Raw genomic sequence first — 27,475 nt, forward strand, 5'->3', positions numbered from 1 at the left:
TCCACCACTAACTGGTTCTAATTTGTCTTATTCTAATAATTATAATTCTGGTAATTTACCTGCTCATAGTTAATTGCTCTGCTTCATCTTTCTTCACCTTGCTAACCCCTAAATGCACCCTGTATTTCTAGGCATTAAATATGTTCCTAAAGAAATCTTTCATGTTTAGCTCTATGGTTCTTGAAACTAGACCAACAATCTGGCAGTGTCTGTTTCAGTACCACTTTCAAGGCCTAGATGGTAAATTTTCCCAAGTAACCTAGTAGCTTTTGGAATTATGCCTTGATTTCCCTTTTAATCAAAATTTCCAGGCTATTCTTGAGATTAAAGCTCAATCTTACTGTTTTAACATCAGGTCTTTTCTAATATTTTGAAAATTTATATCCTCAAACCATATCTCAAATTGCCACTTCATCCTTAACCACAATTCACTTATCACAATATTCAGATTAAATTTCTTGAGGAATTTCCTTCAATGTCATTTTAGTTTTTTTATTTGTATCTCTTCCCCCAAAAGCTAAGTTTCTTTGAAAGAAGGGTCTTCCATTTCAAGTTGTCTATAATATTAAGATTATTCCTACGTTTGAAACACTCTTTGTACCTTTAACAATGTCGTATCACTCATTCATTTCTGGGCTCTCATTGTAGTTCCCGCCATAAACTAAAAGATAAGGGGATGGTGTTGAGTGGTTATGCCCAAAATAGAAAAACAGGGCTGCTTCGAAGTGAGTATTACTCCTCTTAAAGGTAAAAACTGTGGGGACAATGTTCTTAAATTTTCAGTGCCAAAAGGTAATGTAATGAATATCACAGTGATATCCTGAAACAATGGTTTTCACTATCATTAGAATAAATTCTATGACTTGAAATGTAAACAATTTGAAATTATTAAATACACCATTAAGACTCTTATGGTGAACAATTAGCATGTGAATTGTTAAGTGGCTCCCACGCCAGGTTCCCCTCTCCTTCACTATCTCCTGGAGTTTGCTCAAATTCATATCCAAGCATATAACTAGTATAGAAATAATGAAACTTAAATTTTTATATACAAATATATACTTAGATTATGTATTTTTACACATTTTCATATTTTCCTTACAATTATACAGAAAGTATTTTTCCTATGAAACTTTGTAAAGTATACCATATTTATAAAAAAATGTTATAAATAGAAATTTAAACAGGACATTCTAAAGTTTACCAAAATTTTATTATAATTTAATAACAAAATTACATAAAATAAGCAGATGATTGATGAATTCTGTTTCTTCAGATGGTCTAAGAATCTCAAAACCCTTGAAGTTTGCTGAAAATAGAAAATATTCATAAAATTAAACATCTTATAAAGCTAAGTTATACATTTCTTAATATCTAATTTTAATTTTAAAAATAAGTCAATACATGCACATTGCTCCAAATTCCCAAGGAGACACAATGGAAAATAAGTCTGTCTCACTCTATTTCTGTTCTCTAGAAGCAACAGTTATATCCTTACAAAGACTGTCTAATCATATATAAAGGACTGTCTAATCGCATATAAACATGTGTAAATGCTTTAAAAACACAAACACAAGTAGTAGAATACATGAACACTATTCTATGCCTTTTTTTCAATTAGTAATAAATACATGATATATTTATAATTTTAACTAATCCTTTATGACTTGAAATTAATGTAAATTAGAAAAGTCAGAATATAACTTTTTTTTTTTAACTTTACAATATTGTATTGGTTTTGCCATATATCAACATGAATCTGCCACAGGTATACACGTGTTCCCCATCCTGAACCCTCCTCCCTCCTCCTTCCCCATGCCATCCCTCTGGGTCGTCCCAGTGCACCAGCCCCAAGCATCCAGTATCGTGCCACGAACCTGGACTGGCAACTCTTTTCATATATGATATTATACATGTTTCAATGCCATTTTCCCAAATCAAGAATATAACTTTTAAATGGGTATATATTTAAACTATTTGTTTTGCTGTTATAAAAACTACAGTAAAAACAGCTGTACCTACTTTTATGCATAAACCCAAGTATACCTGTAGGATAAATTCCTAGAAATAAAATAGATGGTATATGCAGTTGAGGTCTTAAGAAATCTTGTTCAATTGCCCTCTGTAGAGGTTTTTTTTTTTTTTTTTTTTTTTACCATTTTTATTCTGACCAACTATTGTGTGAGAATGGGTGTTTCTCCTGTACATTACTAACATTATGTTTTTAAATAAAACAACTATATTTGAAAGCACATGTTGAAACAGGGTTAACCTCAGTCCACTTTGGCTACATTTCTGTGTTAACTCTAAAATATGATTTCACAAATATTCTAAGAAAAAAATTCTTTTTAGGATAAACTAAATGTTATTTATAAATATAAGTTATTTCACTAAATTAGTTATTTCACAAAATTATTTCACTGTATCATAAAAATTTTTCCTCTCAAAACAAAGGAAAAAAGCATACATCAACCTGTTTGATCTAGCACTAAAGAAATTCCTCAAATTATCACTACTTGATTATAGTTTGGAAATTAGATCAAGGGTTTTAGTATCTGACTCCACAGATGATAAATGGACCAACTATGTCAACAATAGTCAGTATCAACTGCAAGTCAAGGCCTGTGCTAAAAACTTTAAGAGGGACAGGCACATAAGTGACTTCTCATACAGCATGTTAAGAACTCTCATAGAAGTCTGTATACAGTACTTAAAACACTAAACAATTCTGCATGTCATTCAGGAAACATAAGAAATTTAACTGAAGTGTCCTGTGCCATCATAATTAATAAATCAGTTAAATCCTATTGTGGTTTTTCTATCTCTAGAATATTAAATGGTTTGCTAAGATAGATATAATAAAAGGATAAAAGTTAAGGAAAGAAGGAAATTCAGGTAAGAGAAAAATACAAATCAAAGAAGATGAGGCCAGAGCCACAGCCAACATTTATGCTAGTAATTCCTGCTGCTGTAGAGGTGGACTGCACATTTGGCTGTGCTCCTGGCAGCTAAAGCAAAGGGAGTCTATCAGATTTATAGTTTTCTCAAGATGAAAATGAACAGTTGCTTGGGACAGGCACAGATTTCTTTTGTTCCGAGACCTGTTGAAAGTGCTCACTATTGGTTTTCATAGCAGAATAAGTTTCATATGTCTGTTAATTTACAACAAAACTCAGTTCAGTAAAAGTCAATCTAAAGGTGGACAAAACGGAATTCCCTGGTGGTCCAGTGGTAAGGACTCTGCACGTTCACTGACGAGGTCATGGGTTTGATCTCTGGTTTGGGAACTAAGATCCTGAAAGCTGGCATGGTGCAGCCAAAGATTGTTTTGAAAGATGGACAAAATATGCTTCAGAAGTAGCTTAATCCTGGGGTCACAAAATCGCTGTCAACAACAGGGAGTGGTTGAGGGTAAGAGTGTTTGCCTTACCTAAAAGCATTCCAAATTTAAAAAATTTCTTTAAGGATTCATTGTTAACTAAAGTCAAGTATTACGTTCAGTTTATGGAACAGAGGCTAGAATATCAGTGACTTTTATAAGTATCTGCCTGGTTATAGTCCAAAAACTAAGCTGTGCCTGGAATACAGTAAGAATCAAATACATGTCAAATGAGTGAATCCAATAATAAAATTTGGTATGTCCCAAAGTGAACAGACTTTTTCCTCCGTGAATACTGAGCAGCAAAAATAATGCAAAAAATTTTTTTCAAGAACTATATATAAGAAACTATTAATCATGATTTCAGGGTTAGGAAGTAGAGGTATGTTTTATTTCTCTATTTTATACTTTTAAGCATTGTTTGAAATTTTTATCATGTATTTGTGCTTTTATTTAAATAAATGTGTTAATTACAAAAAGTAAAAAAAGGTTGAGTGTCAAGATTATATTCTCTAACGAGAACCTGCGGGTATTTGGTTACTGTTCTTAACTGGTGGGAAAGAAAATACGATTAATGGAGAAGTCACATGTTAGGATGCCTGCATCTAAGGGGAACTGTTAAAAATGCACATTTCTGGGTGCTACAACTGGAGAGACATTTAATAAGGTTGGGATGGGATCTTGTAATTTAACACTTGTAACATGGACCTCAGAGGATTCTCATGCGTGTGGTCTATAGGACACCCTCTGAAAACTACTACCCACCAGGTAATTATTCTTTTTTCCTCAGGACCTCCCCACACCAATTCTTTCCTGCCAATTTAAGGCCGATTACCAGGGTTTTGAGTGGCTCAGCTGGTAAAGAATCCGCCTGCAATATGGAAGACCTGGGATTGATCCCTGGGTTTGGAAGATCCCCTGGAGAAGGGAAAGACCACACCCTCCAGTATTCTGGCCTGGAGGATTCCATGGACTCTATAGTCCATGGGGTCTCAAAGAGTCAGACATGACTGAGGGACTATCACATGTGGAAGGCAAGCCTGCCGTTTCGGAATAATAACCTCATCATGAGTCAGCCTGTAAAAGAACTAGCCCAGCCCCACAGCCAATCTGAGATTTCCCACAGAAAACAGTTCTTGGTGTATCTCATACAAATGTGCCATCAAGTACATACAATTCTGTGTCACACAAAATGAACACAATAAGTTCAGCCTAGAACACTGCCAATGAGCTACTGTAGTCATTTTTAAAAAACTCAGCACACCTTCAGAACATCTGATTTTTAGCAGTATTATGCCAAGAGACAGCTGTTTCTGAAGGCACACTTACCTATCTTCTACTACCTTATTGGAAGGATAAAAAACTTTGAATGAAAATCCACTTCTTGGAAAAGAGCCCTTTGGAGAGAAAAATGCCCATAAGTACTCAACTTTTAAAAAAAGAACCCCTGTTTTTAAAAATCAAATTCCTTGCTCGTGGCTTAAAGATGAAGGTACAAGATGTGACTATAAAGTAATGAGACAAATTTCTGCATGCTCTTTGTAGAGAAAAAATATTATTATTAAAGTATCTCCAATAGAAGGAAAAAGTAAAGTTGACCAGAACAGTCATACTAAAAAATGTGGCCAGAAATGCTTAGGAGTGGGTCTACTTAAGTATAAGAAATAAGCAGTACTGAATGATGCTTAGTAAGCACATAAGACACTCAAACATCATGTTCAAGAAATCTTTCCTGCCCTTCTCCCCAGTGAAAATCTGGGATTGATGCCCCACCATGGTCCCCTCAAAGCAACAGAGCAGGGTCACATATACAACTGTCCATTACTAAACTCTAAATAAAGCAGACTCTTGTCTTTTCAATCTTTGTGTCCCTGGCACTAGCTCAATACGTGGCCTATTGCAGGCATTCATTAATAGGAATAAGTATCAAGAAAGGATGCTGCTAAGTCACTTCAGTCGTGTCTGACTCTGTGCGACCCCATAGATGGCAGCCCAGCAGGCTCCCCTGTCCCTGGGATTCTCCAGGCAAGAACACTGGAGTGGGTTGCCATTTCCTTCTCCAATGCAGGAAAGTGAACAGTGAAAGTGAAGTCGCTCAGTTGTGTCCAACTCCTAGCGACCCCATGGACTGCAGCCTACCAGGCTCTTCTGTCCATGGGATTTGCCAGGCAAGAGTACTGGAGTGGGGTGCCACTGCCTTCTCCGCAAGAAAGGATGAAACGATGTCAAAACCAAGTTTTAGGAACTTCTCTGGTGGTCCAGTGGTTAAGAATCCGCCTGCTAATGCAGGAGACGTGGGTTCGATCCTTGCCCCTGGAAGATCCCACATGCTGCAGGGGAACCATGCACCACAACTACTGAGCCTGTGCTCTAGAGCCTGGTAGCCACAGCTGCTGAAGCCCGCTCACCCTAGAGCCTGTGCTCTGCAACAAGAGAAGCCACTGCAATGAGAAGCCCACGCACTGCAACTAGAGAGTAGCCCCCATTCGCCACAACTAGAGAAAGCCCACATGTAGCACCAAAGAACCAGTGCAGCCAAAAATAAATAAAATTATTTAAAAAGTTTTGAGCTTGTCCACAAAGGTATAAATAATGTAAAAAAAAAAAAAAAAGATAAAATGATGGTGTAGGAAATGGTGGTTTACTCATTTACAAGATGAAAAGAAAAATTCAGAAATAAAGTGTTTTCAAATGCAGCATTAACTATGAGAACACACAAAGAGTTCAGTTTAAATAAGGAAATAGCCTCATTATGACAAGAATATTGAAATATAAATAAAGATTCTGTAAAAATTAGGCCACAAATTACAAAAACAATGAAACCAAATCAATTGTGCACATCCTTATAGCAGTAGTTCCCAACCAGGGTCAGTTCTGTCCCCTAGAGACATTTGGCAGATACCTGAGGACATTTTCGATTGTTAAAACTGGGGGCTGCTACTGGCATCTAGTGGGTGGAAGTCAGGTATGCTGCTAAACACCCTGAAATGAACAGGACAGTGCCCAAAACAGAATTATCTGGTTCAAAATGTCAATAATTCTGTGGTTGAGGAAGCTGGACACAAAATAAATGTGTGAGAAAAGCAGTAAGGGATGATGTTTCCAAAAGTGACCTAGATTTTAAAAAAAAAAAAAAAAAGCCAAAAAATTAAAGTCTAAAATTCATAAGAATCAAGGAAACATACGTATTAAAAACCACTAGTGAAGATACTTGATATAAATAGCAACATTTATGCAGCATTTAACCCCCAAGTTCAAAAAGTCAATTATACTTTTACAAAAATTCAGAAGCAACTTCAGGATTCTGAAGCATTTCAAGGTTCCACATAAAAATGAAATATTAAAGTGTGTCCCAGTAAGAATTTCAACATTCATCAGGCTTAGATTTTGGAGACCTGGACAATTTCTTAAAAAAAAAAAAAAAAATCACCCTTAATGGACAAGTACCATTAATATGTGCACAGAGAACAGGATACGTGCTCTGAAAGTAATTTCCAGAAAGGAATCCCAAGGCAAATTACTTTGAAGGGGAAAATACGCATTTGGATTTATAATGGTGCCTTTTTAAAAAAAAAAAAAAAACTAAGTCACATTACTTTATAGTCACATGTTCTTCTGAAAGTTTAAGAACTTTCTATTTATACCAAATTAATTCCGTTATTTCATTGATAGTATGTTTTTACTCCGACAGTAACTGATTAAACATATACTTTAAAGAAGTAACACTCTAATCTTGACAAATTATGATACATAATGTTAACTACATTCTTACAGGGTTTATGCAGAGGCATTCGGTATTGGTCAAAGTAAAAGGATCATATTTGTCTGCGATGACAAGTAGGTCAGGCACAGGGTACACTCTCAGAGCATAGTCATACGCCCAGTACACTGGGCAGACATAGAGAGGGAGAGGAGTCAGGTGTCCTTGGGATAAGACAGTCTTTACAAACTACAAAAGAACAACACAAAACAAACTTCAGTGCATTTGTAAAAGCTAAAAGAGCAACAGAGAATTTAAATTAAATACTGATTACCAAACAGACTTAAAAATTTGAGAAACATTTGGGAAAACTGAATCACAGAGGTTTGGGAACACTGATATGAAATTATCCTGTATTTTAGGAGAACTTTATGAGTTTTCATTTAATACTATAAAAGCTACTTCCCCAAATAGTCATTTTGGAGCAGTTATATTTTTAGCTGTATAATAAACTCATTTCCTAATTCTGTTCATCTAAAAATAATTCCACAGCTTGGGTAATGGCAAGAATATATACTTGACCTACATACACATTGAAGGTTATAAAATACATACTAAAAATGCTGTGTATGATCTATTTCCATATTTCCAATTGAGGATACATGTAACCAGTGATTGACAGCTGTATGTCAGGGAATCTTAATAAACACGACATCTTCCTAATGTGGGCATATCATAGGAAATATTTAATAAACATGATTAAAAACATTTTATTTAAGTATATATAAGTACAATGTAAGATTTGTGAGTTCTAAAGGCAAAATGGGAAGCTCCAAATAAATTTCCTGCTTGTTCTGGGCTTTCTTCTGTCCATTAGGGGATACCTCAATAAGAAAACTGAGAAACACTGATTTAGGGAACAAAAATTACCTTACAGACAAAAGTGTGTTGAAATTATTTTGAACTATAAACAAAAAACAAAAGGGCAAGTGATTAAGTGACTTAAAATTTTATATAAAGTCACATGTAAGATACCTTAATAAAGAAAATGCTTAACTTACATGATTAGGAATATCCAAATTGCTACTGGGAAAACGGACACAGTTTCTGCACATTTTATTCACTAAGTCTTCACGAAAGACAATAATTTCTTGTGTACAATACTGAATTCTGAAATGAAAATGGTAGTTGAATGTGACTTCCTCAGAAAAAAAATATAATTTTAAAGGCAAGATGTTTTATAATACATTCCCACTTCAAATTCAACCATAATCTATTCATCCATGCATTTTACAGTAATTTATTGAGCCCTCTATATGTGTCTAGCATTACTTTAGGGATGAGTGAACAAAACAAAAAGACCCCAGCCCTGATGCAGTTCATCCCACTGGGGGTGGGCATTCAGGGACGATAAACAACAGACATGAAAATTAATAGTATGTTGAGAGATGATTAAGTGTAAAGCAAAAAGAAAAAGACTAACAGGGATCATTTGCAGGAAAGGAAGGTCAAAGGCTGGAATATTTAATAGGAGGACTGGAACAGGTAAGACTCATAATGAAATTTGATCTAAGCACAGAGTTGAAGCAAGTGAGAGAGTCATGCAGACATGCAGAGGCAGGCAGAGGGAACAGGCAGAGCAGAGGCCCTAGGATAAACCATGCATGGCACATCTGAAGAACAAAAGGAGGCTGGAGGGCTGGAATAAAAGAGAAGAAATCACAGAGGAAACGGGGCCAGCTCACTCAGGGCCATGACTACCATTGCAGAGGATACGGGCTGTTACCAAATAAAACGATGGGTCCATCTTTCTGAATCTGTAAGGGCAGTGCGATACGCCTTCTGGTTTAAAGGATCACTCTGACATGGCTGAGGGCAGACTACAGAGGAGCAGGAGAAGCTGGAGACCAGTGAGGAGGCTATTACAGTAGCCAAGGCTAGAGAAGATGGCAGAGGGTAATAGAGGGGGAGCTATAGAGAAATGGCCAGATTCTGGATATAAATGTTTGAAGTCCTCCTTCAGATTTTTGAAGGACTTCCTAAAAGCCTGCATGTGAGGAGAAACCCCGAAGATTGGCCTGAATGAATGGAAGGATAAAGGTGTTTAGAACTACAATGAGGAAAGCTACAGGACAGGGTGGGGCTGCTGGGGGAAGAAGATTAGAAGTTTGGTTTGAAGTTGTTTATTAGACATCCACGGGGAGATGATGTGTAGGCAACTGAATATGTGCGTCTGGAGTCAGGGAGAAGGTTTGAGGTGGAGGTATCAACGTGGGAGTTGTCAATACATAGAGGATACTTAAAGTTCATGGACTGGACACTGGAGGAGTGAATGTAGGTAGAAAAGAGAGGGAACCAAAGACTGAAAGCATTCTCTCCGTAAGAACCTATGGTCACCGTGGCACATAGAGTAAATGCGTAATCCTTCCATTCTTCCACTGTAACTTTTCTTAAAGGATGTATAATCGGAATATCTATTTTAAAATCTCCATCCATTATTAAGTTTCTAAATTCAATGTTAGAGAATTATTTAAATAAAGTATTGTTAAAGTTTTCAGAAACCTAAAATAAAAAGAAATTTTCTTTTTACCCCATGACAACCAAAATCCAGAGACAAATTTTAAGAAAAAGGTTAATTTTTAAATGAAAGGTTAAAAAAAACACAATACAAAATGCTAATATTTACCTGCAAGGATTAGTAGTAAAAACCGAAAATGGTACTCTTTGCCTGAATTCATTAGTGATGCTTTCAGCAAATGGTGGCCTATAAATACAATTAAGATGATACAGTATATATTTTTTAGTTTACAAAGTTTTCTTTACTGTTGCAAATATCTGAATAAAACTTACCTTGGTAAGATGGAACCAAATCCAGGATCCTCTGGGCCAGGTACAAACACAAAACGACTACTGTAGCGAAATTCAACATAATTCATTCTAAAAATATTATACCGCTACCCAATAGTCTAAAACCAAGTTATTGCCTTTAATTAAATTATAAAATTTTTAAATTAAATTTTATACATTTTAATAAATGAACTAATAAAAGTCTCTAGACCGATACCATCCAATAGATCTTTTTTGCAATGATGGAAGTGTTCTAGATCTGTATTGCCTAATTACTGAGTACTTGAACTGTGGCTAGTGTGACTGAATTTTTTTTTTTTTTAGTTTTTTTAATTTTAGGCTGCACTGCCAGGTTTATAGGGTTCTTTGAGTTCTCTGACCAGGATGGAACCTGGACCCCTCCTCAGTGAAAGCACAGAGTCCTAACCACTGGACCACCAGGGAATTCCTTTAAATGATATAGCTTTAAATTTAAAGAGATCCATGTGGCCAGTGACTATCATTTTTGAAGAGTATAGTTCTAGACCCTTAGAGTAATAATGTCATCAAGAAATTTGGATTATGGTTGAAATTATCACTCTTCCAATTAATACTTTTCAATATAAATCTCTACTAGAATATAACATATATTATTGTGATAGAAGGATAATTTTATCTCCCAGCTATACTAATTTTCTCAAATTTTTCTTCCACTCATTTCTTAAATTAGGATTTATTTTTGTTTCTCAAATAACCCTTTAAATGAAAAAATACAGCAATGGAAATCATTACCTTTGATGAATATTTGGGTATTCACATATTATATCTGCCAAAGTTTTTAGGGAATCTAAAATTTTAAAGGGATATTGAATTTAATTTGCATATGATATACATAAATAAAATTTTATTTGATCAGATACAACTCTACATATTATTAATAAATTTAAATTAATATAGATTATTTCTCATCAACTTAGTTTATATAAATGTAGGAACACTTATTAAATAGATCTTCAATACCTTTCAAAGCTTGAACTTGATTTTTTCCATAAGGTGCAGATGAAAAATTACCACACAGAATAAAGCAGGTTGGAGGTGCTGGTGAGTAACCTAAAAAGAAAAGAATAAATGAACATCACTTTTCTGGTCTAGAAATCACATTAAAATCTTTTAGCCATGAGCTTTTTTCTTTTTTTAGCCATGAGTTTTTAATAATAAAACCTTACTGTCTAAAAGCAATATCTTATTTTAATAACAACTTATTATAAAAAATAGTAATAATAGTGCCCATTTATTGGGCACTTATTTTGTGGCAGGCCCTGCAATGGCTTGATTAATCCTCACAACATCCCTCTAAACTAAGAGAGAGATTAACCTGCCTAAATTATTAGGCTGCAGTTTAAACCCAGTTCTGTCAAACTCCAAAGCCTAAGCTGTTATCCACTCTTGTACTGTTTTAGGACTAATTCTTATTTATCATGAACACACACATACAGTTATTTTTCAAATGTAAAAATGTAACTCTTTAAGATGAACTCATTTAAAATATTTCACCGCTGAATCAACTTTTTTAACAAAAACAGACTACTCAAAAAGATACATTTTTTTAAAAGAATTTAGTTTTAAGACATGAGCTCTCATAAAAAAGAATAGAAACAAATGACACCTACCAGAAAACATGATGTGAAGTTTTTCCAATACTTCTACTTGGTCCAACCAAACATCAGATATAAAGACAAACATGGCATCTTTATTCTCATCCTCTAGTTGTTTTAGTTTTGCAGAAGTCTTCACAGATGTATTAGAAGGCCCTCCGAAAAAATTAATATTTCCATAGTATGCCCTAGGTAATTATAACACAATTATTACCTTCTATCCTATATTCTGTTGAGGATATTTTTCTGCTAATTCTACAAATTAAGCTTCTGTCTATCTAATGAGGTTATTTTCCCATCAATGTAAATTGTACCATGAAAATGTATTATTTGTACCACTTAGAAAGCAAACAAGTTTATTTAAACATTCTAAAATGAGAAAGGAAGCAACACTGAGGCAGTAAACAAAGTAAGATAAGTAAACTATATCTGGACCTTTTAAAACTTACTAAAGCAATTATTAAAATAAATCATAATTTCCTTATATAGTTGAAAGTAGGAGAAATAGGTACTCAATTTAAATAATAACTAATAAAAGTATCCCCCAAAAAGTGCTAGCCATTTGACCAAGCAATTTCACTTCTAGATATCTGTTCTAAGAATTTAAGGATGTCTACAAAGACTTATCTACATCCCAGAATTCTGAAAATCTGGAAGAAACACTAAAGCTTGCCCAAAATGGAAACTGGAGTGATCTTCTACACTCCCAGCCTCTACTGCTCTTGCCACCTACCCTTCACCGGCTGCCATCCTACCGTCCTCCGTTTAAATGTTGAATACTGTCCCACAGAACTGTCCCTTGAGGATCCCAACAGAAGTCAGATTTCCCCATTACACACACTTGGAGGACCCTGTACTTCTCTTTCATAGAACTTATCAGATTTGTGATCAGTAAATTATTTGGGTGATGTTCAATGTCTATCTCCCTAATCCAACACCTACCAGAGTCTGGCAATATAGTATGTGCTCAAAGTACATTGCTGAATGTCACAAATCATGTAATAAAAAATTTCATGGTAATGGAAAATGTTGACTGAATATTATTAAATGATGAAGCAGGTTACAAAGCATTGTATAGTATGTATTCATTTTCAACATCCAAAAAAGTGAATAGATATAGAACCTGTATATTCTTATTAAGTCACTGTAATTATATCCTATAAAGTCACTGCAAACACTGCATTAGGGAATACTGAACCTTGCTCTTAAGGAAAATGTGTATTGCTATCAGACAGATTGTAATATTAAATTATAAAAAAAAAAAAACACCTCATCTTGGTAGATTCTATTTTATCTTACAAAAGAGAAAGCAAGGTTCAGGTTTAGAAATGTTAAGTGACGTGCCTGAGGCCATCCCAATAACAGGTGACAGTGTTAGGTTACAATCTTGCAGTTATCAGAGGAATGAAATAAGATGATACAGATGATTTCAGTTATATACCCAAACATAAACCAGAATATTACAAAGGGAAATACCTATTAAGCTGATTCTTGAGAAATTAAAGCTTAAAAAGGCCTCAGTAACATCTTCCATCCTTGATTCATGGAATATAAGGTACAAAGACAAGAGCAAGAGGAAAGCTGTTTTCCCAAGAAATGATCTAGGAATTCTAGGAACTTTAACAAATACATCAGGCCCAGAAAACATAAGTCACGTGTCTTGTACCAGTGAAAGAGAGCAACATGGCAATGGAATCCTAGCAAATCTGTACTTTAATTTAGAGAAAGTGGGACAATTTAAATAGAAGATTATTTGCGACATTACAAAGATGAATGCTTGGCTAAACTGAAACGAATGGTAACACTCAAGGCCAGCTTCCTTGATTATACCTCTCATTCGGAAGAGTAATTCTGAGGCTTGTATGAAACTATAACACCAAGACAACAGCAATTAGGCTTTCAATATAGCCCCAAGAAACCCTACCATGATGTAAACCTAGCCACAAACTAGCACTAAAAGCACTCACATAAAAGTAAACTGGCTTGATGCGGGCTTGTATTCTCTGTGGCATGACCAGCACTTTACCCTGGATTTACTTCACCAGGAAGCAGATGCACAGCAAAAGCTGCCTGCCAGTGACTCCCCGCCAGCAAACGTGGCCTTGGCGCCTGATTTATAACAGCAGACTGGATCTAAAATCTTAATCATCAGACTTCTTGAAATCATCACCATCATCATGGAATCTCAGGATTAGAATGCAACTACTTTAATTACCCCAGATGCCTACAGGCTCCAGGAAGCTAATGCTAAATATCAAAGCAGCAACCAGCTGAGGCTGACTAGGTGTGAATAAGGGTACATACATTTATCCTGCCCAAAGTGAGCCATCACTGAAGATGTTCCAGGTGAGAATTTAGGTGCGAAGTACTGCCAGAGCTGATTATTCAAGATAACTCAGAAATCTCCTAATTTTCAAATATTGGACACTAATTCAAAATATGCTTAAATACCTCCAAGGGGAAACAAGAAATGTCTATAGACTACATTCAACCCACAGGCCACCGGCTACAACTTTCACACCATTATTCAGCCTCTGTCAAATTCCTTAAGTGACAGGGAATTCACTCCTCTCAGACAAAGTCCTTTTGGAACCCCTCTAATATTATAATGATTTTGCATATATTAAGTAACTATATAATTTGCCTCTTATAGCTTTCACTCAGTAAAATACAAAAATAAGAACTTTATATTAACATGGGAATTATATTCTTCTGTTTTCCTATCTCTTGTCTCAGTCCTGTAGATAAAGAAGACCAATGGATTGGAAATCTTTCCCAGTGAAAGTCAAATACAAAGATGCAATTGCAACCAGTCTGGAGTCAACCCACTAGTTTTCAGTTTTATATAAAGTCCAGTCTTTTAACTCTCCTTTTCCATTGCTCTTTACCTTCTAACACAAAGTCTGAGGACTTGTAATAATTGACATGTGATATACTATCTTAGATTTATTACTGCCAGTATTCTAAAATTTCTATAGAGTTTAAGTCAAACATTTTTATACCTAGTAGTACTAGAGGGTTCAGTGGGTGGAAATCCAAAGGCATTGACATGAAACACCTGATCTTCAAACCAACCTGAAAAACAGATAAGTAACAAATCACTTTCATTTGTCCAATTTTCTTGTTTGAAAGGACAAAACTGTGGAACACAAAGCAGTAATGCTAGGCCATCATTTAATCCCCGGTCAACTAACTACAGAATTCACCAGTCCCACTGAGCTACAAAACAGTTTCAGGTTCAGAGACAGTCTCAGTTCTTTTTTTGTTTTTTATTTTTGGCCACACCATGTGACTTGCAAGATCTTAGTTCCCTGACCAGGGATGGAACCTGGGACCATAGAAGTGAACATGCTGAATGCTAACCACTGGACCACCAGAGAATTCCTGATAGTCCCAGATCTATTTAAAAAAAAGTCATGAAATTGTAATAGATTTAGAAGTAAAACTTTTCCCTTTCTTATTTCACAGTACATGTTAGAATACAGACAGATAAGGTACACAGATAAAAATGTGTTTTTTTAACATTTATTTTTTATTGGAGTATAATTATATAACAAAGTGTACAACAGAGTAAATCAGCTAAATGTATGCATATATCCACTCTCTCTTAAGCCTCCCTCCCCCTCCATCCCACCTTTCTAGGTCATCACAGAGCTTCAAGCTGAACTTCCTGTGCTGTACAGGAGCTTCTCACAGCTATCTATTTTACACATGGTGAAGTGAAGTGAAGTGAAGTCGCTCAGTCGTGTCCGACTCTTTGCGACCCCATGGACTATAGCCTACCAGGCTCCCCCCTCCATGGGAATCGCCAGGCAAAGGTACTGGAGTGGGGTGCCATTTCCTTCTCCAGGCAATCTTCCCAATCCAGGGATCAAACCCAAGTCTCCTGCATTCCAGGTGGACGCTTTACCCTCTGAGCCACCAGGGATCTATTTCAATCCTGCTTTCCCAATCGGTCCCACCCTCCCCTTTCCCCCTGTAGCCACAAGTCCATTCTCTACATCTGCATAAAAATGTCTCATTTTATGACTCTATGTGCAATCTTTGTTTCTTTTAACCTCACTGAGATATAATTCACACGTAATACAACCCTTTAAAAGTGTATACCTCAGAACTTCCCTGGTGGCCCAGTGGTTACAAAGCCACCTTGCAATGCAGGGAACACAGGTTTGATCCCTGGTCTGGCAAGATTCCCACATGCTGCAGGACAACTAAGCTCCTTTGCCATAACTACTGAGCCTGCTCTCTAGAGCCTGGAAGCCGCAACTACTGAAGCCCGCACACCCTAGAGCCCATGCTCTGCAACAGGAGAAGCCACCGCAATGAGAAGCCCATGATTCACAACTAAAGAGTATCCCCCACTTGCCACAACTAGAGAAAGCCCACGCAGAGCAACAAAGACCCAGCGCAGCCAAAAATAAGTAAATCAATAAAGATAAATTAAAAGTGCATACCTCAGTAGTTTTTAGTCTATTCACAAGTTGTACAACCATCAGTACTAATTTCAGAATATTTTCATCATCCCAGAAAGAAACCCTGTGCCCATTAGAAGTCTGAGAGTTAAATAATCTCAAAAGTATGCTCTGATAATCAATATTCCCCTGAGTTACACTGTTAATGTATTTTTACCAGTGTAGAAAGGGTTTTACTGTAGAATGATAAGGAGGACAGGGAAAAAAAATACTAACTTACCCTCTGCTAAGACAAAGCATGATTCTGTGTATAAACCACTATGAAACTGGTATACAGTAATTAAGGAAAATAATTCTATTTCTATGCTTGAGGTGGTGATAAAGTCGATATACATTTTGGGTTCAACAGGACTTTCAAATAATACATTCAAAGAGTGCTGCTGCTCCTGCTGCTGCTAAGTCGCTCCAGTCATGTCTGACTCTGCAACCCCATAGATGGCAGCCTACCAGGCTCCCCCATCCATGGGATTCTCCAGGCAAGAACACTGGAGTGGGTTGCCATTTCCTTCTCCAAAGCATGAAAGTGAAAAGTGAAAGTGAAGTCCCTCAGTCGTGTCTGACTCATAACGACTCCATGGACTGCAGCCCACCAGGCTCCTCCATCCGTGGGATTTTCCAGGCAAGAGTACTGGAGTGGGTTGCCATTGCCTTCTCCAACATTCAAAGACTACACATTTAAAACTCTGAATAGATTATAGCTTAAAAAATGTTAGGTTTAAATATCCTCATATCTGATTCTAAGATGTAATACTGAAGATATAGATCATTTTTAGCATGTTATAAACTTTTTCAGTGATTTGTCTGGATACAGCAAATAAGGGGGAATTAAACATTTTTGTCTCTAGTTAGGATTATGTCTCTAGATTCCTACATCACCATATGGAAGTTACACTAAGTACCCAATTAGGTAAATTTGAAAATGATATATAATCAATTTCCCCAATTCATTTAACACAGATTAAAAAAAATAAAAGTGAAGGATATAGCTTTACTAAGATCCAGTTGTATTGTTCCTGTAGGGTCTTCCAGAAAAAATTTTCCCTAAAAAAAATTAAAAGAAATATGTCCACATTTATGTAAAAATGAATACTATGGCAAAACAATTAAGATACTGACAATTTTGACAACAGAATATAGTAGAGAGTACCATACCATGGATTTTTTTAAAAATCAGTAATTCCAAGTCTAGGCTTTTCCATCACTTAATTGAGACTCAAGAGTCCTCAGAGGTATCAAACAATGACTACTGCCGATCAAGAGACAGCAGCAGGGACATTTGCTGGCTGCCACAAGAGGGACCTCACCAGGTGCCTTCACCTAAGAGAGCCAACAGCATCTCCCAGGGAGCAGGATGTGGTCTGCAGCTTTGAATGCTTAGAAACTGAGAAGTCAACCAGAGATTACTCAGGAACTAATTTTAGGCTATGCAAACTGGTGGCTTGTCTAAGACACTCCTTTCTGATGTCTACTCAGGAAACCAAATGCAAATGAAAAAGTTATTTGGTAACTGAAGTAGATGCTTTCAATGAAGAATACATTCCGGTGCCCTCTGTAAAAATGCTGTATTTAACTGACATTTCATCAGTCTGAAGGCTGAAAATAAAGGATGGATACTTATCAAGTTTCACTTACCTCTTTTAACTGGGTAATCATCCCAAGAACAATCACATCTCCAATTTTGCTTGTACTGCCCAATAGGGTTTCTATTGTCTTAAGCTAAAATAAACAAAATAAACTCTTAAGGACTGAAAATATGTTCCTTTAAGAAACTAATCTTTTTTTTATAAAAATAACTAAATTTTGAGTGCACATTGCAGTATTTACACCTATTTTACAGTAGAAAATAAAATAAAACTTAGAAAATATAATTTTATCCTACAAAAAGCTAAAATAGCAACTGATGATGTCTTGGAAGAATTACGCCTAAAGAAACACCATGTCAACACAGGCCCTTACCAATGACTGAAGTTTCATACCATATTATTTTGAATAATGATAGGTATATTCATCTTTAAAGTATAGAAGAATATGAATTTTATTTGTCAGTCTCTTCAGCACCTGCAAATTAGCGGGTTATTTAAAAGGTTATATTCTACTGTAACTTTATTTAGTATTTTGAAAGTATGTCATTATTACTTATATTCTCAATTTGATCATTATATTTTTATCAGAAAGTTAAAGGTAGTAATAATTGGGGCACTATTTTAAAGAGATCTTTTCTGACCCTTTTCTATACATATAATCCTAACAATATATTAATACACACATACATAATTTATAAACACATACCCATACAGTTTGTTTTATTTGCAAAGATGAAATCATATTATTTGTATTATTCTTCAACTTAACTTTTTAAGTTTAATACATCTTAGACATTATTGCATTTAACTATATTTAGATATACTTCATTCTTCTTAATGGATAGAAATATCTATAGTATATATACAACAATTTACCAAACAACTTAAAGGACATAATCACAATATCACATAATAATGTTAACATATGACATTAAAGTTCTCTTTAAAAACATGAACCTCAAGCGACACAAGAATACAATGTTCATTTTAAACAATTTTTTTTAAATGAAATACTTGGGAATAAATCTGAAGAAAAGACATGTATCCTAAAAACTGGATTAGGTAAAGATTTCTTAGAAACAATACTAAAAATATGAGCCATAAAAAAAAACGTATAAGCTAGACTTCAACATAATTAAGAACTTAAGTATTTCAAAAAGACCGTTGAGAGAATAAAAAGACAGCTTACAGAATGGGAAAAATATTGCAATTCACAATCAGTAAATAAAGCAACACAGGAGTACAAAACTATAACAAAGTGAGGATACAATATTTGTAATTTGCAAAGGTAAAATGCCATACAGGGACTATAAATGGGGATTTTAATAATATACCAACAGGGATACAAAACTAAACAGCCTGGAAAGATAACAAGAACAATAAATTATTTAGCTAAGCCTTTGAAGGAAATGGCAACCCACTCCAGTATTCTTGCCTGGAAAGTTCCATGGACAGAGGAGCCTGGTAGGCTACAGTCCATGGGGTTGCAAAGAGTCGGATACGACTGAGCGACTTCACTTCACTTCACTTTAACATTACTTTGGCAAAGAGGAAAGGTGAAATAATGCTTCTGGGCTGTAGGTATCTGAGTTGCTATAGGAAATCTAATATATATGAGAAAACACATAGATAATCATTGGTAGAGAAATATAAATAATGTCAATTTCCAAAACTTAATATTTTTTTCTGATAGCAGAAACTATCAAACACTATAAATGTTTTCTCATGGTGCTGCCATCAAATGCTTAATTTAAGCATTATCTAGTATTATTGTTTTAGTATCTATCAGACTGCTCATCATTATGAATTCTGATCTAACATGGTAGAGAACTGAATGAACCTGAGCAGAGCCTGGGCTCTTCAGAAGTTATGTGGAAACTCATAGAAACGGTGGGGCCTAGCCAGAAGGAGCTAAGGACTGTCCCCCAGCAGGGTTCCATGCGCTGAAGCAGGGAACAAAGCCACTGATAGACTGACAGTAACCAGGTATGTGGCTGGAACAAAAGTGACGGTGCTGTTTGGTAACTGCTTCCTGAAATGAAATGGCAGAAGGAGCACACGTGGCAGGAAACATTCCCCCTCTCCCTGGACGACACTGTGGCCTGTCTGCGCTCTCTCATACATTCTATAAATGTGGTTTCCTTAGTGCCTTCAGTAAAGTTTTCACTCCAACTGATATAACATGTCTTGGCTGAACAAGTGTGTGGTGGTCACTAGATGGCTGGACTGGGCAAAGAGCAGGATTTCAGAGTGGGAGTGAGGATGAGATGGGTAATGTTGAGTGAGGGTTGGTCAGAAAGTCAGTAAATGGACCAGGAGGACTAGGGTTCTGTCCTGGTGGTGAGAAACTCTCTGGGGGCTACCAGCGTCTCAGGGCCTGCCCCAAAGAAGGAAGTAGATGATTCTGTTAGAGATTTGTAGCACCCAGGACACAAGGCACGGACTTTCCCAAGAGGGGGTACACGCAGGTCAGTTAGCTAGACGGTTATCAGTGGTTTATTTGCATTTAAAATTCAATAAATTAGAAATAAGCAACAAATATTAAACTTGTATACTTACACCCCCTGAATAATAACGATAATGTTCTAACCTGGAATTTGCTTCCACTTTCATCAGGGTGAGAACCGATCACTGGAGGAGTAAATAATTCATGTCTGTGGGTTCTCTAGAAAAAAGAAAAATTCACATGAATTACTGAAGTGAAAGTGAAGTCGCTCAGTCGTGTCCGACCCTCAGCAATCCCATGGACTGCAGCCTTCCAGGCTCCTCCGTCCATGGGATTTTCCAGGCAAGAGTACTGGAGTGGGGTGCCATTGCCTTCTCCATGAATTACTGAGGCAAACCTTTAAAACAGAGCGCTATTCATTAAAATAGCACCCTGACAAACCATTGTTCTTAAATTAACATTACTATTATTTATTCTCAACAAATTTGAAACCCCACATACTTTAATATACAAATATCTAGAAATGCAATTTAAAAAATATTAAGGCTTTTTAAAAAAGGTCTATTGTGTACCTGGCAGTAATGCACTCTGGGCTGATATGAAATGACAAACCAAAGCTGTCATCCTCAGAGGCAGGGGCCAGTGAGAAAGAAGTGTTAACAGGTCATAAGACAACCAAGGACCCTGAGAAGAAGGGGCCATTCAATGAGATCCTAAATGATAAAAAAGATGCTGCTAGTAAGAAACAACAGGAGACTGAGACAAGATATTTTAGGCAGAGGAAGGGATGTGTCACAGAAGGAGTTAAGAGTCAAGGAGTGTTAGGGATGTGATATGAAGTTCAGTACAGTTGGATCACAAGGTGCACAAGTCAGACAATGCGAGAGATTGGCTGGAGTCTCTATTTGGGAAACTATGCCCCCCATTCGCACTGTGGTACACAAAGTTTAGGTAGGGCAGGTGCCCTTCCCCCTCCACTGACATAGCACCAAGACCTAGCAAATCAAAGTACTGCATCCCCTTGGCCATTGATTGGTTCAGGGTTGAATAAGTGCCTAAAGCGGCACTATAAGTGACAGTTACTAGAACTTTTGAAAAAGAACAACTCTCTAAGAGTTACTAAGGCCACTAGTGGCCACCTCTATCACCTCATAGGGAGAATTTGTTTGAAAGTAAGATGAATTTTTTTAAGTTGCTAGGAGATGGAAAGAGCTAGATGCCTCAGGACATCGTGTGAGCACCTGGCTCCAGTTGTGCTTGACACAGCTGGACCTTCTCCACAAGCCAAGAAATTCCTTTGTCTGTTTTTGCCAATTTGAGTTTCCATTACCTCTAATAGAAAAGCCCTAACAATACAGACTCTGCATGCCAAACCAAGAAGTTAGTCTTATACACAATTGCAAACAACAATTTTGAAGTAGAATGGTAAAAGCAGATATGTGTTCAGGAAGATAACTGCAATAAAAATATGCATGGACTAAAATTCAACCCTTTTAAAAAATGTATGTATTTATTTATTTGGCTGTGCTGCATCTTAGCTGTTGCACAGGGGACCTTGGATCTTCACTGAGGCATGCAGGATCTTCAGCTGCAGCATGCAAACTTATTGCAGCATGTAGGATCTAGTTCCCTGATCAGAGATCGAACCCGCCCCCCTGCATTGGGAGTGTGGAGTCTTAGCCACTGGACCACCAGATTCAACCCTTTTAATGAGGCTCGGGAGGGTTTAGTGACACCCCCAAATAATATCATAGGCTCTAACACATAATTTTTAAAAAGAAAGAAAAAAGAAAGGGGTATTTACTGAGCATCTTCTCTGTGAAAAGCACTATGCTAAATGTGGAGGAAATAAACAAGGAGTGTGCAGTCTGACAACAGGGCTACGCACCCCGAATGCCCAGCAGGACCAACTCTAGTAACTGACACAGGCGACACACTGAGTCGTCAGCGGGTTGAAAGCAGAAAGAGACTGCATCCAACTGGAGATCACAGAGGGCTTCGGAAAACAGGAAGAATCTGAGCAGGCCCTTCCAGAATGAGGAGGGTTTCAACAGTAGAGATAAGACAGAAGAGCAGCGAGAGAGTGAATAGTTTACGCAAAGTCACAGAAGAAGTGAAGAAACAGAAAAATTCCACGTTTCAGTTTTGGCTCCTCTACTTTTCTGAGGGAAAAGTAGAGATTAGGCCAAAAATGTGTGACTGGAAGATTTGTACTTAATTCAACAAGCAGTAAACTTCCTTGAAAGACTTGTGAGCAAAATCATTACAGGATCGGTGCTGAACTTTGGGAAGAGCCATCTGGTAGCACTGTGTAGAGGATGGAGGCAGGAGAGAATAATGTCTTCAGGGCTCACTCTCTTCAAGCTCTGTTCAGTGCTTACTCCTGCCGACCACTCTCTCTCCTTGAAACTTCCCTGTGCTTCTGCCATATAACACCACCCTAACCTAGCCCCCAAACTTATCCTCTTCCCTTTTCCATCATTTCTCAGGAGCTCAGCCTCACCTGTGACTCGAGGCAGATGCCCCCTCAGTCTCTCCCTACCCAGATCTCTTTCTTTCCCTGCAGACATGCACCTCACCTGATATCCTGCTGGTGACCTGAACTCAACTGTTTGAAATAGAACCTGCCATCACCTTCCCCCTTCTCCTTTTCCTAGTTGTTAACTTTTATCATTATGCTACCCATGTACTCTCTCAGGCTCAAAACCTTAATCATCTTTGAGTTTTCACTCTCCCCGTTCTTGCCCAGTCACCATGAAACTGTGGCTTCCATGTTCCTGGACTGCCCCCTCTTTCTGCTCCCCTTGCCTGCCTTCATTCAGGCTATCATTTATGCCAGGACTAATATCACAGACACCTGTAAGTCTTCTCTCATACTCTAATTCATTCTAAAATCTACTGAGAGAGGAAGTGTTCAAGGAACCTGATGTAATGAATCGCTGTGGTATTTTAAAGCTCCTTGTACCAAGAGAACAGAGTCCAACTCCCAAGAATGGCATCCAAAGGCACATCCATGATTTAGCTGCCACTTGACTTTACAGCCTTATCCCATGCTACTCCTCTTCACGAGCCTTCCTCTCCACAGGAAGGACTGAGTGCTCATCATTTCCTGCAGAGTCCACTTTACCTTTTGCTCTTTGTTCACACTGTTCACCACCTTTCCCCCATTTCCACAAGATCAAAGCAATCAAGGTCCCTGTCAAATGCCATCGTTTCCCTGAAACCGTCTGATTTTTCTATGGAATGCATTCTCTTTGTATTTCTTCTAAAGCATGTATAAAATTCTACTCTATATTTTATTTGTGCACATGTCTTCAACTTCATAGACTACAGTGTAGGAGGCAAATGTTGGGCTCAAGTCAGACTGACTAGATTCAAATCCTCATTCTACTTACTAGATATAGCCTCTGGGCTAGTGACTAAACTTCTCTATGTCTCAGTTTCCCCATCTGTAAAATGGGAATAATAGCATTTATACATACTGAATGTTGATATTATGGTGATCAAATGATAAGCAATGTCTGTAAAGTAATAAACAATGCCTGGCATATCAAAAGCATGTGAAAAATGTTAGCTACTATTTTTACCATCATCATGATTGTTAAAGTGTTTTTTTTATATCTGTATCCTCTAGATGGTCTCAAACACAGAGAGCCCAACAACAGTCTACTGAATGACAAACTTTGGAGTACAAAAGCCCATCCTTTAGTTATTCCTGAGTCTCACCTAAGTTGAAACAGCCTCTTTCTCCCCCTCCAACTTACCTGGTGCAAAATTGTGTATCGTTCACGAAACAGCTCTGCTTTATCTCTTGCTGTCCCAAATAAATTTGGTGCAGGGTGGTTGGTCATTAATAAACTAGAAAAAAAAGAATATGTCCATTTATGACTATCATAATACACAAAGATAGATCAAAAATGAAAGACTATATACCTTCTGAAAAAAAAATATACATCTGAAATTAGCTTAAGCTCAATGGATGGCATACTTACGGAAGAAATTTTTTTCTTTCTGAATTGTACACAAAGCGTGGGATATCAAATGCTCCTATGATATTGAAGATATGATCTCTGAAAAACAACCCATAAGAACAAACCTGATTTACTAAAAAAAATAAGTATTCCAAGTGAACATGAAAACTTGCATTATAATCTTATGTCATACACATATACTTTCCACAGATCATGTACACAATTTTTTGTAGTGTCAAAAATAATACAGCATTTGTAGCCTGTATATTTTCCTTTCAGAGAAAAGAAAGTACTGCCAATACTCTCAAACAAACAAAAAATTTAATCAACTTCTAATTAATAATGTCATCTGTTGGAAAAGAACATTTATAATAAAATAGTGACATCTTAAAGAAATCTCTCCTAATATATACTACTTTTATAAGCTACAATATTATTTAAGGGTGTAAGTCATTTCCAACTATTTTTTAATCCAAAATATCATGCAAAAGTGACCCAGGAAAAGATGTAAACAGAAAAAAGAATTGCCCCCCAAATTCTGACTATATCAGAATATTGACACATATAGTGTCAGAGAAGGGCAATTCACAAAATAATTTACCTTCAGACACTTCTAATATAACCATGTTTCAATGAGGTTAAATAGCACTATTCTCAGCACTACTGCATAAATATTCCAATCTAAAAAAAAACTTCCCTAAAAATTATATCTATTTCCCAAAATGAAAAGGGTCAAAAAAACTTCATGCTCACCTGTTGGTAGCACCTAGTATAGAGAAGCAGAAAACCAGTGAACTTGAAGCAAGCCTTGATTCTAGGCACAGCACCACGGTTTTCTAGTGGATCAGTCTCAGCAAGTTATTTAACTTACCCATGCTCCTTATGCATCTATAATAATGAGATCCTCTCTCTTCTGCTATAATATAATGACTTTCTGACAATTGGAGTTGCAAAGATTATTTATAATTCAGTCCCCACTCAAACTCTATATTGGCTGACAGTAACATGGCAGCCCACTCCAGTATTCTTGTTTGGAGAATCCCCATGGACAGAGGAGCCTGGAGGGCTGCAGTCTATGGAGTTGCAAAGAGTCAGACACAACTGAGCGACTGAACACAGCACAGCAGCATATGAACAGATTGACAGAAACAATGGGTAACTTTAATGCCTACTTTAGGATGATAATCCTTATACTTTGATACAATTGTTTTGAATTTCTAATGAGGGATTTAGGAGCAAGTACTCTAGTATCTTAAACAATGAGTTGGCAAGGATAAAATTTAAATACCTTAATTTCTCTATTTTTGCAGCTCTAATAAGTTCTAATAGGAAAAAGATTAAAACTTTGGGATAGACATGTACACACTGCTATATTTTAAATAGATAACCAACAAAAACCTATCGTATAGCAAAAAAAAAAAAAAAAGATTAAAACTACTAACCAAAAGGAGTAATGACTCCTTTCAATCATCTCCATTGCCCCAGTAGGCAAAAAAAATGTTAAAACTGTTTCTTTTCATTTTTCCCAGATGTTTTTGTTTCAGTTAAACCCTGTGAATTTGGAAAGAAGTATTACATTCGAAGGAGGAAAGGAAAGTGGTACACTTGGGAATAAAACCCAGAAAAATTACTGCCATATAAATTCCTAAGCTCTAACAGTATGAGACAGGGTAACAAGTCATAAAGCTGAGGTTCTACCCTCCTTGGCCATTCAGCATGTTACCCAAGTTAAGTCCCTGTACTTTCGGGACTCAGCCCTTTCCTAAGATAAAAAGTAAATTATACCTCTGAATAATCAATTCAATTCACCTGTAGCATATAAAATATTAAATCAGTTGGGTAAGTGGAAAAAGTCTGTCATGGTACAAACACATCAAAATCTCAAATCCTGAGATAAAAATAGTAAAGATGAGTCATGTAATATTGAGGTTTATAATGTAGTGAAGTGAAAGTCACTCAGTCATGTGACTCTGTGACCCCACGGACTATAGCCTGCTAGGCTCCTCTGTCCATGGAATTCTCCAGGCCAGACTACTAGAGTGGGTAGCTATTCCCTTCTCCAGGCAATCTTTCCAACCCAGGGATCAAACCCAGGTCTCCCGCATTGCAGGCAGATTCTTTACCATCTGAGCCACCAGGGAAGCCCAATGATAGCTTATAATGTAAGCTATCAACAAAAAGAAACACAAAGAACCACTGTAGAAATGGTGACCACTGGTTATTTTCCCAAGAAAATAATTTAAAATAAGCACTCAATAACACTTCTGTACAGGGAAAAAGTGAAATTTGTCCACATACATAGTTTCATCTACTGACTGACTGCATTCCTGGACTGCTGCTTCCACTACTGATCGTTCAATCATGTTTGATGACACTGAAAAGAGAAGTTCAAAGTCAAATTTTAAAAACAGGCATACAATTTAGTTCTCTCCACACACGGCTGTTTTTCCTTAAAATAATCTGTAAACACTAAACCCAAGATTCTCATTACATAGGTTTTAGGAGGAAAAAGCATGTTAGGTTAGAACAGTAACTAACAAAAGTCTTATCTCAAATATCTTAATTTTCTTCTCTCAAAAACACTTATAATACCTTGATACACAGTCAAATGCCTCAGCTTTCTAAATATTGTTTAGCAATATACATTCAGGTATACAAATGCTTCTGTAAGCTCCTAGGTTAATATGGTTACATTAGTATAGCTTTTCATCACAACTGCTATGTTTCTTCCTTTGTGTGTGTGTGTGGCTGTGCTCCCACGGTATGCAGGATCCTAGTTCCCCATCAGGGATAGAACCTACATCCCCTGCCCTAGAAGGCAGATTCTTAATCACTGGACCACCAGAGAAGTCCCCACAACTGCTATGTTTCAACAGGCATGAGAGTAACAGTAATAACAATAACTGCCACCATTTATTAAGCCCTTGTAAACAAGTGACACTATGCTCAGTACTTCACAAGCATTACTGGATAGATGTCTTATAAGACTGATGTTCAAGCCATGTCTTACAGGTGAGGAAAGCGCAACTCCAAGAGGTCAAATAACCTGCTGATGAACATAACTGGAAGGAGTAGAAAGCAACACAAACCAGAGCCTCTTTCCAGATTGGGTGCCCTTAACCACTGTGGTATGTTCTCAGGCAAAATGCCATCATGTGCCATTAATGTATACTAATTTTATAAAATTAATCATTTCTAAATTTTCAACTGTAAGGAAAATTTTAAAACAAAGATATATTTAAAATTCTGCCCTTAGAAAACTAAATAAATAAAATAAAATTCTGCCCTTAGAAGTAAAAATGAGATATAATAGCAATTTCTCCTCTATCACAGAAAGTTTCCACCCATTTAACTGAAGAAACTGGCATCTGTACAACCTATGAGAGCAAGCCACAACCACCTCCCTTCTTCAGTGCTCTAGAAACTGGACATTTTTTCTAGGA

General features: G+C 36.7%; 1 protein-coding gene across 3 annotated transcripts in view; it reads right to left on the reverse strand.

Annotated features, from left to right (window-relative positions):
• Positions 1 to 1,150: 1,150 nt before the first annotated feature.
• Positions 1,151 to 27,475, reverse strand: part of POLE2 (DNA polymerase epsilon 2, accessory subunit) — a 32,061-nt gene continuing 5,736 nt past the window's right edge. The window contains exons 3-19 of one of the 3 annotated variants that reach the window (XM_055537563.1): positions 26,331 to 26,406; positions 24,054 to 24,131; positions 23,826 to 23,919; positions 20,206 to 20,280; positions 17,665 to 17,748; positions 17,017 to 17,073; positions 16,253 to 16,301; positions 14,563 to 14,635; positions 11,576 to 11,748; positions 10,926 to 11,015; positions 10,698 to 10,752; positions 9,930 to 9,989; positions 9,766 to 9,843; positions 8,141 to 8,249; positions 7,152 to 7,328; positions 4,709 to 4,776; positions 1,192 to 1,309 (exon numbers count right to left, since the gene is read on the reverse strand). In XM_055537563.1, the coding sequence (XP_055393538.1) occupies positions 1,291 to 1,309; positions 4,709 to 4,776; positions 7,152 to 7,328; positions 8,141 to 8,249; positions 9,766 to 9,843; positions 9,930 to 9,989; positions 10,698 to 10,752; positions 10,926 to 11,015; positions 11,576 to 11,748; positions 14,563 to 14,635; positions 16,253 to 16,301; positions 17,017 to 17,073; positions 17,665 to 17,748; positions 20,206 to 20,280; positions 23,826 to 23,919; positions 24,054 to 24,131; positions 26,331 to 26,406 (1,415 nt within the window). In that variant the 3' untranslated portion in view covers positions 1,192 to 1,290. Of the gene's footprint in view, positions 1,310 to 4,708; positions 4,777 to 7,151; positions 7,329 to 8,140; positions 8,250 to 9,765; positions 9,844 to 9,929; positions 9,990 to 10,697; positions 10,753 to 10,925; positions 11,016 to 11,575; positions 11,749 to 14,562; positions 14,636 to 16,252; positions 16,302 to 17,016; positions 17,074 to 17,664; positions 17,749 to 20,205; positions 20,281 to 23,825; positions 23,920 to 24,053; positions 24,132 to 26,330; positions 26,407 to 27,475 lie in introns of all 3 variants that reach the window. The other 2 variants (XM_055537562.1, XM_055537564.1) reach the window with 2 other exon arrangements.

The sequence above is a fragment of the Bubalus kerabau genome, chromosome 10, assembly GCF_029407905.1.
Source record: "Bubalus kerabau isolate K-KA32 ecotype Philippines breed swamp buffalo chromosome 10, PCC_UOA_SB_1v2, whole genome shotgun sequence".
In the NCBI taxonomy this organism is placed as follows: Eukaryota; Metazoa; Chordata; class Mammalia; order Artiodactyla; family Bovidae; genus Bubalus; species Bubalus kerabau.